Source organism: Vanessa tameamea, chromosome 3, assembly GCF_037043105.1.
Source record: "Vanessa tameamea isolate UH-Manoa-2023 chromosome 3, ilVanTame1 primary haplotype, whole genome shotgun sequence".
In the NCBI taxonomy this organism is placed as follows: domain Eukaryota; kingdom Metazoa; phylum Arthropoda; class Insecta; order Lepidoptera; family Nymphalidae; genus Vanessa; species Vanessa tameamea.
In genome coordinates, this window is record NC_087311.1 from 7,465,482 (window position 1) to 7,480,591 (window position 15,110).

General features: G+C 30.6%; 1 protein-coding gene across 2 annotated transcripts in view; it reads left to right on the plus strand.

Moving 5' to 3' along the window:
* Ten-a (Tenascin accessory) overlaps positions 1 to 15,110 on the plus strand; it is a 315,700-nt gene that overhangs the window by 190,324 nt on the left and 110,266 nt on the right. For both annotated transcript variants that reach the window (XM_026635395.2, XM_064217160.1), the window contains exon 6: positions 12,771 to 12,873. In XM_026635395.2, the coding sequence (XP_026491180.2) occupies positions 12,771 to 12,873 (103 nt within the window). The remainder of the gene's footprint in view (positions 1 to 12,770; positions 12,874 to 15,110) is intronic.

Genomic DNA, 15,110 nt, shown 5'->3' on the forward strand with positions numbered 1-15,110 from the left:
AATCTTTTGAATAAATGCGAAGTTTCGCAGAAGACCCACTAGTATAATATTAAGGGTTTAATTACAAACTCAGTCAATTACGTCAATTAGATTTAATTTAATATCGTACTAGTGACACAATTAATTTGCAATATCGCGCGGTAATTGATTTCAGTTAGCTAGTATTCGCGACCGCGTCCGCCGCGTCCGTCTACACCACGCCTCGCCACACCACCGCAAGCCGTCAAGTAACATAGCGTCATTTCACGCTCAGAAATCTGTGACGACTGGCATGTGCCTCGTACACGTGTTATGAGTATTATGTGACCATGAAATCATACTTTCCGTTTTGTTATAATCGGTTATTATCTATAATATATATATATATATATATATATATATATATATATATATATATATATATATATATATATATATCTATGTATATATATATATATATATATATATATATATCTATGTAACGTGACCGTTTTATTATTTAATGTCTAGTGATGTGTGTCATTGTATATATTATTATAAATGGAGACAAAATATAATTAAATGAAGACTGTTATATCTTTATGAAACACAACATATAAACAAGCGTTAGCTATTTTGTTTTAAGTAATATAAGCCTTTCAGAGAATTAACAAAAATAATTGCCTTTTTTGCCAACGCAAAGCACAATAATTACCCAGTTGCTGGAAATTTATATGAATATTGTCATAAATAACAATTATCCTCGTCATGAGTTGAAAGAAAAAGAAAAATACATTGATAACGCTCGTATGATTTTCAGCTGTTAAAAAAAACTAAGATCAGAACACAGCGCATTGGCACTGAATTAGTTATATAGTTTATAGGATATGCAACATAACACTTAATTAAAAGAAGCTAAGCAATATAATACATAACACTATAATTGTTTAGTCGTGTGGAGCCAGGAGTGACGGGCTGAGAGAGGCGGGGTATTAGCTCTCGCCACATTGAACGCTGTGGGATCCAACTTATTAGGAGATTTGATCATGCGAATAATACTCGTTTTATACATTATATTGCCTTCGAACCCATCTATTGTGCTGAGCTCATGTGATATCGTCTGAGATATTTCAAATTTAATATCTTTTCAATTGTAATATTACATTCTTAATAATAGAATTGCTTTATATCTGTACGTAAAAGTATTTCTTGACTACTTTCATATTCTTAGGTTTTTATTACATTATGTCCGAACATTTTTACGATTTACTATTATTTCATATTACTCTATGTATCAGCAATAATATCGCTTCGTATTCATAGCTTCTTTAAATACTCGTCTACCTCTCTGGGACACTTCGTTTCATATTTCGACAACGTCTCGCTGACTCTGATTATGTAGATAAAGATTCCTTTGCGAAGTAGATTTTACGTAAACATATGAATAAGATCAAATCAGATATGCATAGAATCAGTTTTTATCTTCACAGATATATGTAGAAAGGATTTCGGAGTTATGTGATGTAAGTATATGTCTCATATCGTAATTAAGTTTACTATTTTCGCGTATAATTAATGTGCATTTCTCTTTGAACCTTTAGCAGCTCAGGGTCTTCGTAAATTAACTCTGTATGAGAAAAGTCTCTTTCAACGCTTAATACAAAGTATATTTTAATTATATTATAATAACATAAATAATTGTGGATTAAATGTATAACAATTTACATTAAATATGTATTGATATCATTCGAAGTCATTTTATTACATGAATAAGATTAATTATTATTAAAAATAAAATTTAAAATTTTGAAATATTGTTTAATGAAATTATATTTAATAAATAATTTTTTCGCGGAATAAATTAAGTAGGTATAACTATTAAATTCAAAATTATATCTGCGCGAAAAACTAATAGTACATACACGCTTATAAAAATAAATCAATTTATGATTAATTTGTTTTTTTATTTATTTATATAAAAATATAGATTAAGAATGCCTCTTCCTCTATTATTAACTATTTCCGTCAGATTTACCAATGTATTTGTTCATATACATAAAATTATAAATGTTGCACCATAAGCGTAACTTTATTAAAAATACCTCGAAAGAAAGTCAGCCAGCTATTTTTGAGAAATATACTGACTTAACCCAAAGTAATAAATATAATAATATTGTAATACCATTAAACATGATACTATAAAAACGACCAAAATATACTAATAAAACTAGTACCAAAGGCAGAACGTCTAAACATAAATTTCCGTGTTTCTAACTTGAAAAGTCTAACTTTTCTTACAAACTTTCGTCTCATTTTAACCTTTGTAAGATATAGATATCCAGAACATCTTTTTTTATGCTCATCTACGTTACAAAAATAAGTCTTATACCACCCACCTGTAGTTGTGCGTTGTCTATCAATCTTTTATCTAGTGTTAAACTTTTATCAAGTTGATATGTTTAACTAGCAACAGACGTTTGTTCTTAGCGGACGTATACTACAAACTTTAAAAACAACTAAAAGTTCCAAATTACATGTACACAATCGTGTTTCTTTTTTGTAACATCCAAATATATCCTTAACTATCTACATATGTATAGTGTCTTTTACCTGTTTCGCACTTTTGATCGAGTCCAAGTGTGGTCTTATTGGCCGTCTACCTCGAATCCAATCGAGTAAAGTGCACGGTCTTACTTCTAAGTTATTTCAGTGAAACGTTTCGATAGTTGACATAGCTCAGGTATTGAAACATGAGTGCTATGTGTAAGTATGTTGATCTCATGTGCAACGTCAACCCTTGCTGCCAACTTTTTCTACGATCGCCCAATACTCGTAAGCATTTTTTTAAAATAAGTTCTCAGATTATGGAAGAAAATGCGGATGGAGCGAACATTAAAGTGAAGCAACAAAAGCGAATATACAATCAAAACGCGTAATCAATTTCCGTTACTATGCTTAGATACTTGACAACTTGTTAATATACCAATAATAATTAATTATTAAAGTATCAACACTATCGATCGACTTATTAATAAAAAGACTCGTCGTTTCGCACTACGTACTACTTATAAGGTGTGTTATTAATTGAGAAGAACTAAGTCGTCACTTTAAAGTGTTCTATGAAGCACTTTGAAAAGTTAAACTTATCCTCTAATATATAGAAATTAACCCTACAATATACACCTAAAGCAAATAGATAAGTTAACAAAGTTCTTAAAGTTTCTAGTGAACGTGTTGTTTTTCCAAAGGTACACATTCAATACGTAACAAATAAAACTATTTTGATAGCACCTGCTCAGGCTACTATTTGTTTTCCGTGAGTAAAGAACAAAAGTTAAACTATAATGTGTTCTGGGAAGTAACTAATGGGCGGCAAGTTTCAGCTGTAGGTACTTAAGCGGCCAATTCTTGAGGCGAGACTACTTTCTGAGTACACATTAGTGGGCGCCGGTAGGTGCTTTCTTGGCTAAATCTTAACTATCTACTTAAGTCAGTGTCAGGGTGAACTCGCGGTCGAATTGAATAAACCCCTCGTTCTCTCTACGCTTGCCTTTATCTGCTTTCATTACTCGAGCTTCACTCAGATATTTGGTTCAATTACCCAGTAATTTAGTGAATCAATGCAGCATTCTATCAGCTTCTTATAATGTTTTGTTTTGGGGGAGCAATATCATAGTACTTTTTCAATTTAATCGTGAAACTAATAAGGCTTCAAGATATTATATTCAGAAAATAATATTAAATTAGTTGTGATGAAATAACAAAGAAAAACCCGAAATATATGATTTTCTGTTATAATATCACTTATTGGTTGTATTTTTATCGCATTGGAATGTTATATTAAATCAACATGTATAATGAAAAATATAAGAGTATAAGATTATAATTTAACGTGATGCAGTTAATAAATGGTGTTAAATTGAAACTACATTTAACTGTTAAAAAAATAACATACCCTAATAAGATATCATTAATTACAGTAGATTATTTGGTGCATGGTACTCAAACGATCTACTCACTGGGTTAATACAATAAATACGAAATATTAATAGCCTTATGGTGTTAATTTTTTATAGAAAAAACACTCATGTAAGGCTAGAAATAAGACTGGGTTGTTATTGGGTCAGAACAGAGTCAGTTTCCCATTCGTTTCTCTACAGATATCATTTATAAGATATTCCTGTTATGTACTAAGAAGAAAAACTTCTGAGTCGAATCGAATTCACACTCAATTGAAAAACATCACTATCTCATCATTATCTGATAGGTTTCTCTTTCAGGAAATTTTCAAAAACAGTCCGCAATTAGGAAGTTAGCAGTGTTACACTTCCATGCCTCAGACAGCAATTCAAAGCTGTCCGTTCTGTCGTATAAGATCGAATCTTCTTTGCATTGAAGACATAATAAATATTTCGTAATGCAAATTTAATATTGCAATACTGTTATATACTATTCATAATATTTTGTAGCATGTTCATGGTACACTGGATTACTTTAGCCAAATATGGGCAGTGATACTCCTAGTGAGACTCCTGGCTATTTCTATTCATATTCAATATATGTATTTATTTCGTTTGACAAAAAAAAGACCCGCTGAGTTTCTTTCGCCGGTTCTTCTCAGGTCAGGGTGTTTCCTTTTCCGATCCGTTGGTAGTGTTTAATTTAACTATCAATAAGTAAGTGTAATGCATCTATATTGAATAAATTAATTTGAGTTTGAATGTGATAATGCTTGACATGATACTTCCTAAACTATAGTTCTCGACAGTACTTGATTATAAATTGATAATCATTCAATTAGATTGAAAACCTGTATTAGAATGAAAAAGATGACCTTAAATGATAGTCAAATCCAGGTTCATTGAAAATAATATTGAATATATTACTATATAATACTAAAATATAATTATAAACTCAATTTAGAACTTCTGGGTACCGTAAAATGTATAATTGTTTAAATATGGACGGCCGAATATTTGCTTTCCATATTTGAACATATATAATACTAGCTGAACTTGCGGTTTCACCCGCACGAAATTTGTAAAACATTACCTATAACCTTTTTAGCACCTGTAGGAGCAATTTAAAAAAAGTAGCCTATGCTTTCCTCAAGAGAATTTCCTCGGCACTTAAACTATCTCTATACCATATTTTATATAGACAGTGTTATTTTCGCATTTATAATATTACTATAGTTATTGTATATTATAATTTTCAAATTAGGAATTAAAATTATAATTACTAACAGTATCTAAAACGGGATATTTACCATGTTTTTTATTGTAATAAAAAACATGGTAAATATCCCGTTTTAGATACTGTTAGTAATAAAAATAACCATGTTAATTTAAAATCTTATATAAAATTATAATGTTTGAAAATATTACATTCATACTTTTTGCATATGTGTATTTATATGACATGTGGAAAGAAAAAAAAATCAAAATCAAATATCCGATTACAGCGTTTATTTCAGTCCTTGGCAACTTGTGAAAAACCAAATGTTTCGAAAATACGTGCATGTAAAAATCGAACGATAAAATTTAAACGTAAAAGCACTTTTCATTTTGTGTAATACTTGCATCATCGTGATTTCATTCGATGCGGGCGTGTCACTATATCGCGCCGTAAATGTTTTATGAGCCACGCACATTGTCAATTTTGATGAAGGTTTACTTTGCGAATAACTGACCAATGAAATGGGATTGTATCGCTAACTCCCTCTAACTAATAATGTATTACACCACGGTGTCCTCATAAAAATATGTTTAATGACGTCATAAAGATTCGATATGCCCGCGCGGCATTGCGCTGAAAATGTACTCTCGATAAAAGTGTGCTTATATGTATCTATAAATCTGTGAGAGTTTCGTTTTATTACCGTACCTCTATACACACGAACATAATAATTATAGCATTAAATATTAATATATATTTTTTTATAATTGTTAAAATGTTGTATACATTAAAACAAAAACTACTAAATTTCTCGTTGGTTCGATAGTTTTTACGATAATCCATCTCGTAAAATAAAGTACCTATATTTTGTTTTATCTATTAAATGAGAATAACAATTTACTATGAAATTGTTGAAAAGGAAACCGTTACTTTTATGTTTGTCTTTCGTATTGAATAAACAACGCTTACAAATCGCCTGAATATTATTACCGCATTCGTTCAGTGAATATGGCGTGAGGATTATGCAAGAGACCTAATTACATTCCGGCGGGGATTATACAAGGCTTCATGACATGATGCTCAGAAAATGTATCACACAATAGAACTTTCACAAAGGCCGATTTTCCTATTGAATTGTCTCGAAAATTTACCCAAGCTCGGTGCGCTACCCCACCCTATTAACCACAAGTTTCGTTATTAGCGACTGTGTTCAGAACTTTTGGGGGAATAACCTCCATTTTAGTTAATATTAAATTCTTAGTTAAAATATCCATGTCAAATTTCTTGCGTCTTTGATATTGAAGAATAACTTCTTATTTGAAACGGTTTAATAATAATTATAAATTACATATTTATTATTTTAGTTATTACTTTGTCTACACAACGCCTTAGGTGAATATAGTGCATTTAATATTTAAATTTGATAATTCACGTTAAATAAATTATAGTTTTTAATATTAAAATCAAAATATATAAATGGTAATATTAATTTATCGTTAATAGATATCTTATTAATCGATAATCTCTTAGTCATACTTACTCATCATTTTTAATTTATTTTCATTTCATACCTAATGTAATTAAGTTTCTCGTAAGTCTTTTGTTTAATTTTGAATGGAAACAAATGGCCCATACGATGCTAAGTATTCACCCTAATAGACACTCTCACTGTAAAAATATTAACCATTCTTACTTCGTCAATAAGTCGCCTACTTTGGGACCTTGTTCATGTAAATGTTATATTCTTGTATATGTAATTACACTGGTTTATTCATCCTTCAAACTCTTTAAATACAAAGTGTTGTTGTATTGCGATAGAATAACAATAACACTGAAGTAATGTAAACTTAGGCAAATGGACTTGCATATAATCCAAAGCCATTAAAATTAAAATAATCTTGTAAATAATAATAACTACTCATACATTTTTTTAAATATCTTCGACTTTGGAATAACATACAACAATTTTTATATATTTCTAATTTACAACACATATTAAAGCTTACTCTTTTTTTCATAAAAAAAATATAATTCGTTTATTATCTAAAAGGCCAATTATAATATATGTATTTATATAAATTAAATATAATCAAAAATGTTTTGCATTGTTAACTTTAGCAAAATAAACGAAAGAGTGACGGTAAACAATAAATTACACACAAACTTTACGAAACTTGGTACGATCTTCAAAAGGCCGTAAACGTGATTAAGAAATTTGGGGCGAAATAAGCGAAATTACTCTGGAATGGTCGGATCTTACTCGACATTATAGAGAATCACATAGAGTGTTTGTTTCCTAATATACCATTATATAAAAGATTTTTATATAATTTAATAAAATCATTTCATATTTTAATGCAATGGTATGGAAAATTTGTATGGAAATCTCGTAGTGGACGGGTTTACTGATGTCCGTCCTTTCTTTGGTATTCAGTGCGTGCGGTATGGAGGAAAATTAAGGTAGGCAGTCGCGGACATGTGGACTTTGATTCCATGCCGATTTTATATGAAAAATAGCCACCACCTCATATGGTATTCATAAAAGCACTACATGAATATTTATGTTAACTGACATATTTTCATCCACCTTTCATCTTTATATATCGAATATGAAACGTTCATCTTAAAATGGTAAATACGGAATATACACCAGAGTATTATATTTTAACCTCATAACCGATATTACACGTTTGACCGATTTTAATTTGCTTACGTTATTACATACCCGATATTGCGAAATCCAATATTTTTTTACCCGTAAGAAATTTCTTATGTATAATTATACATAAAATCATAATTGGAACAGTATTCAACTACGAGGATAGCTTATACATATAGTAATCATTTTAGATAGTTCAGAGTTCTACCAGTGCTGATAGCACAACAAAGGCTTGATAAATGGATTTTACCTTCTCTTGTTTGAACAATAATTACTTACTTTGAAAGTAAATCAGTGACGAACATTTTTACTCGTCGCGCTCGTCGCGGAAGCACTTCCATTCCATCATAACTTTCCAAACTTATCTTAGTTAGGAACGATCAATTTTCATTTTCTCTCGATTACACTCCTCTAAGAGATGAAATTAAAGTACTGTTAAATTGCTATTTTACTAATGACAATGTTTCACATAGTTTATAATGAAATAACTAATAATGATTTATAGTAAACTTTACAGTTCAAAGAAACAATGTTACACGACCATGACGCTTGATCTTATAGATATCTAAATAAATATTATATTAACATAATTACTATTTACTATGATTTGTTACTTGTTATCGAGCGCTAGGAATGAACTATACAGAGATGCGTATACAATTTAATATAAACGTAAATGTTCCCCTTTGGCTGTGTGTGTGTAAAACCACGTAATATTTCAAATGAAATTTTGCTAAATAAAGTTGTTGTGACTGTTTCACAGTTACACGCAGTAAATACCTTTACAATCGATTTAGATACAGATAAAGCTATAAATAAACATTACGTATGCAATGAATAACGAGGAGCCGACAGATTTGTTTTCATTTCTTCCGCTTCAGCCGTATATTTACATATTATACAAGCCGGAAGACCTATGTAATACATTTGCAAGATGATAAACAAAACGGAATACGGGAAGCTATGTATTACTGAATTTCGACAGGCGGCAGTTTATCAAGGGGAGCGGGACTCCGAATCATCTCATCACGTCCTATCATCTCAGCTAGAACATTCGTCAAAAATTAAAATACCTCCGCTTTACGGTGGTCGAAGATCAGAAAAATTCAACGTAAAGTAACCTTTATTTCGCCTCGATAAGGATTAATTCTATTTTTTTGGGATCGTCACATCAAATTGTATGTTTTAGTTAATTTATTAGAAGATAACTGACTTATATTAAGTGTATAGCTTAAATAATATATATATTATCGTTTATATTAAATATCATAAGTGATGAGTATCGTGACAATTTTCTACAGAAGATTTATAAAATATGGTATTTTTTCTTACAGACACGTCAAAATAAGTATTAAAAAAAAATAGTGTGATATTTATTTTAGGAAACATTGTCATAGTTATCTGTTTGAATGTAATATCACATTAAATACATAACTGGTGAATGCGTATTACGAACCGAAAATTTAATTAATTAATTTAATTAAGTGTATTAATTACAGAACGAAACATACGGCAAAATTTTAATTAATAAATGTCACCTAGTCAATTTCGGTTGTCTTCCTTGATTTATTTTTGATTTTTTAATTAGTTTGTACGTAACATATAAAAAACATTTCATGGTCGAGACTTCTCCACGAGATAAAATCTCAAATAAAATAGACAATACTCGTGTACAAATTGCAATACGTAATACATGCAGTTGGTGAAGATCGTAGACAAGTCCACATATATCATGCTCAAAGGCCACACTCGATAGATTGATCGACGGCGCCGGACATGCGACGAAAATATACCAAAGGAGCGAGAAAACACTAAGACAAAAATGGTGAAAGCAAACAAATGCCCTGTCGATAGCGTGACAGAAGGATTGATAGTTAGCGCTCGTCGTGAGACCGATCCCATTCCACCTCTGTCTGCAAAAATACGCTTCGTGATTTTATTGTATGAGTCGCCTCACTAATGAAGCTAATGATTTTGTTAGGATTAAATTTTATTTTTCTTGATAGCTCATATTGTTCAATTGATCTGAGATTTTAAATTAAAATACAAATAATTCTAAATCCGTAATAATCGTTAGTGTTAAAAATTCAACTCGAATATTCATAAATAACAAGAGCTCAATCTCAATCCACATTACAAAGAATATATAATTATTGCCAAAAAAAAATATTAACCTTAACGGATTTCAGCCTCGTCAGCCCTTCTCGAGGGTGACTAGTGAACTGCGCAGGACATAACTATAGTGCATAAATGTGTGCGCAAATACAGTCAAGTGCATTCTAATCTCCATCACAATCCGAAGGGACCGCAAAATTGACCTACTGGAAATAATTCAGTGTATTAGTTACTTTAATTTGTTACAAAGTAATTGATTATAAATTAATCCTATGTAATTACCGTCCATTCATCTTGCTAATGCCAACATCGCACTATCTGTTTCTTATTTATTTTCAATATTTTTATCATAAATCAGAGGACATTTTTTCATCTAATTTCAATTTTGGTATATGTTTTAGTTTACCGTGACTTATCTATATTTTATACTCATCAAACTCATATAATAAAGGTATTAAAATGTAAGTTTTTTTTATTTGCTTGTGATAAGACAAGGCTTAAAATTCGATAAGCCATATTACACATTTTTAAATAAAGGTAAGACGTAAAAATGATCAATATTTGTTTTTGAAATGTTAATAAATGTATCAGTATATAATTTATTATTAACAGTAAAAAGAAATATCGCAATAGCAAAGGAAACTCTAGAGTGACTTTTGACATCAATATACTAACATAAATTATAACGACAACAAAAAAAAAACAAATAATTAAATATATATCAATAATTGTTATATATTTAATTTTATGGCTTTTATGAAATATTTTATATTTATTTTAAATTGTAGCTTGGTTTCATTCGAGAGTAGAGTTGTTGGCGTATTTGAAAAGGACAGGATCATGTCGATCTGGAGTATTAAGTCGTTAGTTTACAATGCACAAGGGAATTTTCAAACAAAGATAGATGAGAAGGCAGAACACGAAGACAACACGCGGAGATGAAAAGGAGATCGGCTTTGCTCTGTCGAGAACAGATGTAATCGGATTTCGTGTCTATGTATGATTTATACGAGCTTTTCTTAACAATGTGGTACTTTACCGGTTTACTGTAGTATTATATACTTTTTTATAAAATCACAAAGTTAAATAAGAAAATAGTATTTTTTATTTACATTTTATTTAGTAAGTTAGTCTAGTAATACCTGATGATATTTTTATAGTAATGATAGTTGCCATTGCCCACAGACACTAGCGATGTCAGAAATTTTACCTATACATTACACCATCCTAGCGGCGCCAACTACGCATCTTATGATGGGTGTGTTTATAATTATATTGGCTCAATCATCATTTCACTCGACTCGCAGCAATATACAGTATTGCTTTTTAGCAAAAGAATCATTAATGTTTAATGAGTGCTATCTAGACGACTGTGTATAAACTCACTCACTCACTCACTCGTAAAACACGAATACATGGTAATAACATTCACTTGTTACTAATTAGCAGGTTCAACAGTAGCACATTTGTTTGATTTGTTTCGAGGCCACGGTAGAGGCACCTTTTCTAGAAGCGCTTCGTCGTTTTTAACAAAATGTTAGGGATTTGTTGTCAATAGTAGACTTATTAAACATATAAAGTTTTAATTGCATAGCTTATTAGATTTCATTTATATCTAAAAAGCCTTGATTTCGTCACTGACTCCCCGATGACCACTTGATGATGATAACTTGTAACTTTTACTCTTCAACTTCTTAAATTAGAGGATGGCAATTTGTATGATACTTTCGCAATTTTGACGCTAGATGTCCGAAAATTGATATTGAGGCTCCTTGTTATTCTAAATAATAAAAAAACCTATATTTTTTTTTGTCAAAAAGAAATGAAATCCCACCAAAAACATTTTCATGTAAATAGTTGCCAAGACGAGACTATATGACTCGCACTGTCAAAGAGTTTTTTGATAACTCGTACTCTTTACCTCAGTCAAAATAATGTAGCTTGGTCGTTTCGTTACTACAAGAAATATTGTATAACAGAAAAGTAATTAACAGTGGATAAATTTTCCACCTTACGCCTGTGTCTTATAGCGAAATTATTATTCCGCACATTATATTGATAAAAAATACTTTAATAGGTTGCAGACCATAAGCTTCCGGGTTCAAATCTATGGTCGGGCAAACAGTAGCTTTTCAATTTTACCGTCAAGAACCCCGGATTAGGAAGCAGGCAGTGTTACGCTTCCGTGCCTGCGGAAGGCCTGATTTCTCTTCGATCATATTAGATTTCCTTTCCACCGGATTATGAGAGTGAGAAAATTTACATATGATTGCTTACATGTGTTTACGCAATACATTTATTTGTTATAATATTTTCGCATCAACATAAAATGTTAAAGAAAAAATACTACCAAAAAACGGGAAGACTTGGATAAGGCTAAAATGTTGACCTACTTACTGAGGTACTTCTTAAACAAGGCTGCTACTACGGAAAATAGAATGGCTGAAATGACCCAGCCCAGTTAACCGTCAGGTCAGAACCACTGAAGTTCCACTGAAGTCATATGCTGACTTTGTCTTTATATTTCATCACATACTGAGCAGTGAGGGGTAACATCTTGAGACAACCTGCATGTATCTAATTTCACTGAATTCTGTCACTCGTATGTCTATCTGCTCGCAGTAGTGTCGCGAGTTGGACTAAGCTCCAAACGTTCTCCTCAAAATCCCAACAGGTATTTGAACCTTTGATCCCGGTATCATCGGCTGTATAAACTAGACACTAGACCAACAAGGTATAAACAAGCATACGGCGTATAATATAAGAATTTATCAATAAGGTGATCGAATTCCCGACTATACGCAACATTTAATTTTAGTAACCACAAAAAATATTATTAATATATTTTATATTGTTTCAGAATTCGTGATATCTGAAGGCGGACATGGTGGTTCCGGCACATACCCAGCTCGTTCTCCTATGTCTAGCTCCACTACAGGGCACTCCAGCTCAAGTCATCACAGGTTTGTTATAAATATATACTGCTATCTGACAAATTTCATTATAAATGCTAAGGTGAAATCAGGATTCGATATCGTAAAAAAGCAGCAGTGTTATTTTTCCACCTATTACGCTTATATTTTTAACATATGACACTCGAATCAAAAAATAATCGAATAATTTCAACCCAAAATGTCAGTACAATTTGAAAACCTTTTAGCAAAGGACAAAAAGCTATGTAAAAGCTTAAATTTTAGTTGTGACTTGAGCAATAAAGTCACTGAATGTGCACGTGAAAGCCCATAAATTTAATAAAGACATTATTGACGATGAAAGAGTGCCTATCGGGAGACTAAAAACCTTTATGAATGCATTTACTTTCTAAAATTTCCTTTGAGTTCTTGATCTCTTCCAAATTAATCTTAGCTCTCATCAAAAGAATCGTAAATTTCCGCATTCCGACTTAACATTGAATGAATATCGGCGAATACATTTTGGAGACAAAATTTGAATTATTTAAAACATATGATCTATGTCGATGATTAAGTATTTGCAAAAACGAGTTTGATAAGCGTTTAAAGTCGTTCAAAGCTCTAGAATAATGTAATATTTTTTTTTATTTTTAACAGAAATAATCTAATCTTGAAATCAACTAATTAAATTAAACTTTATGTACCTAATTAAAATTAAAATGTCTTTACGAACAGACATTTATATTAATACCAAATACATAATAAAAAAATCCTCAAACTCAAATTGTGATATGATACTGCCTGGTAGTAAAAATATGTCCCACGACTGGGTTGGGCCTTCTCTTAAGGAGATTGTTTACAGCTTATCCCAAAACGCAACTCCAATTTGAATTACATCTGTGGCAGACTTTTCTCGTGATTTTCTTTACACTGACTAGCGCTAAATTAATTATGATCACAAATTAAGCAAATATAAAACAAATATCTGTAGTACACGGATTTAAAAGCATAATTTTTTGGATAAGACACACGTGTTCCACGGCTCTTTTGGCTTAAAAAAATTAGTGCAAAAATTGCATCATTTTAAATTTATACAATGTTTTTATTTTTAGTTACACTAAACATTCTTCACTTTTTAAATGTATTATTTAGGGTCATAACAACTTTTAGATCTCATTTGTAGGTGTTTTGGCTTTCTACGAGGTGGTCTATATTACTTACAGTAACATTATATATACAACTTACAACGAGAAAACAGTTTTGCCAGTCTAATTTAAATTAAAAAGAGATATTATTAAAAACTCTAATTATTATTTCTATTTAAACTTGTGCGAATTTCACGATTAATTCTAATTGTAATTGTATTCCAAAGCTAATAAAAAATTGACAAACCCGCCAGCCTCCACGAGAAAGCAAAGAGCGTCACAGGCTCTACATTAATTTAAACTTATCCGTGAGAAAATACTTTAAACTTTTCAAACGCGAAGGCTTTCTAGCTTACATTTTAATTCTAGTTCTGTTTCCGGACGTAGGAGATAGTAACTTAGTTATTTAATGAAGAGCCCGTTTTAAATAGCGCTGGTAGACCATTTCCTATCGCTAATCGAACAGATTTTTTTTATTCGATACTATGAATTTTGTCTGTATGTACTCGTATAATAATCAAGAGAGTCAATGAATACTTAAAGAAAATATTACTTTTGATCTCAAGATGTTGATGATACTATTAAATTTTAGTAAATTTTTATCTTCAAAATAAATAAATTTATTTTAACAATAACCCAATCCTAGTTACTTATTCTCGCCTTACAAACAGGTATTTGAACATTCACTCTTTTGTTTCTTATGCCGGCGTAATCCTAAATGTAGAATGAATGATAATGCGTATTCCATTTTCGAACTGTTCCACCGGATGTTTTTAATTTATTATGATGAAAATTTTCATAATTGAAAAACATAATTTACCGCTTTTTGTTAATAGTAGGTCGACACAACAGCGATAAAGTTTAACTCTTATTGATAAAAATATAATAACTACTTAAAATATTTTTAGTAATATCTGTGTCTTATAGGTCTTCAAATCATTTATTATTTTATAAGAAATCCGTCGACAAACGTCGTCTGCCATGTATGATGTAGGTTTTTCTATTATAAGTTTTGTGTATTTAGTAGGTTTTTCAGTTGGGTATACCCATTTATTCAAATTGATGAACTTATGCAATAAATGTATTGTATAAAGTTTTCTCATAATACTATTTTTATGTTAAAATGAATTATTCCAAAGCTAG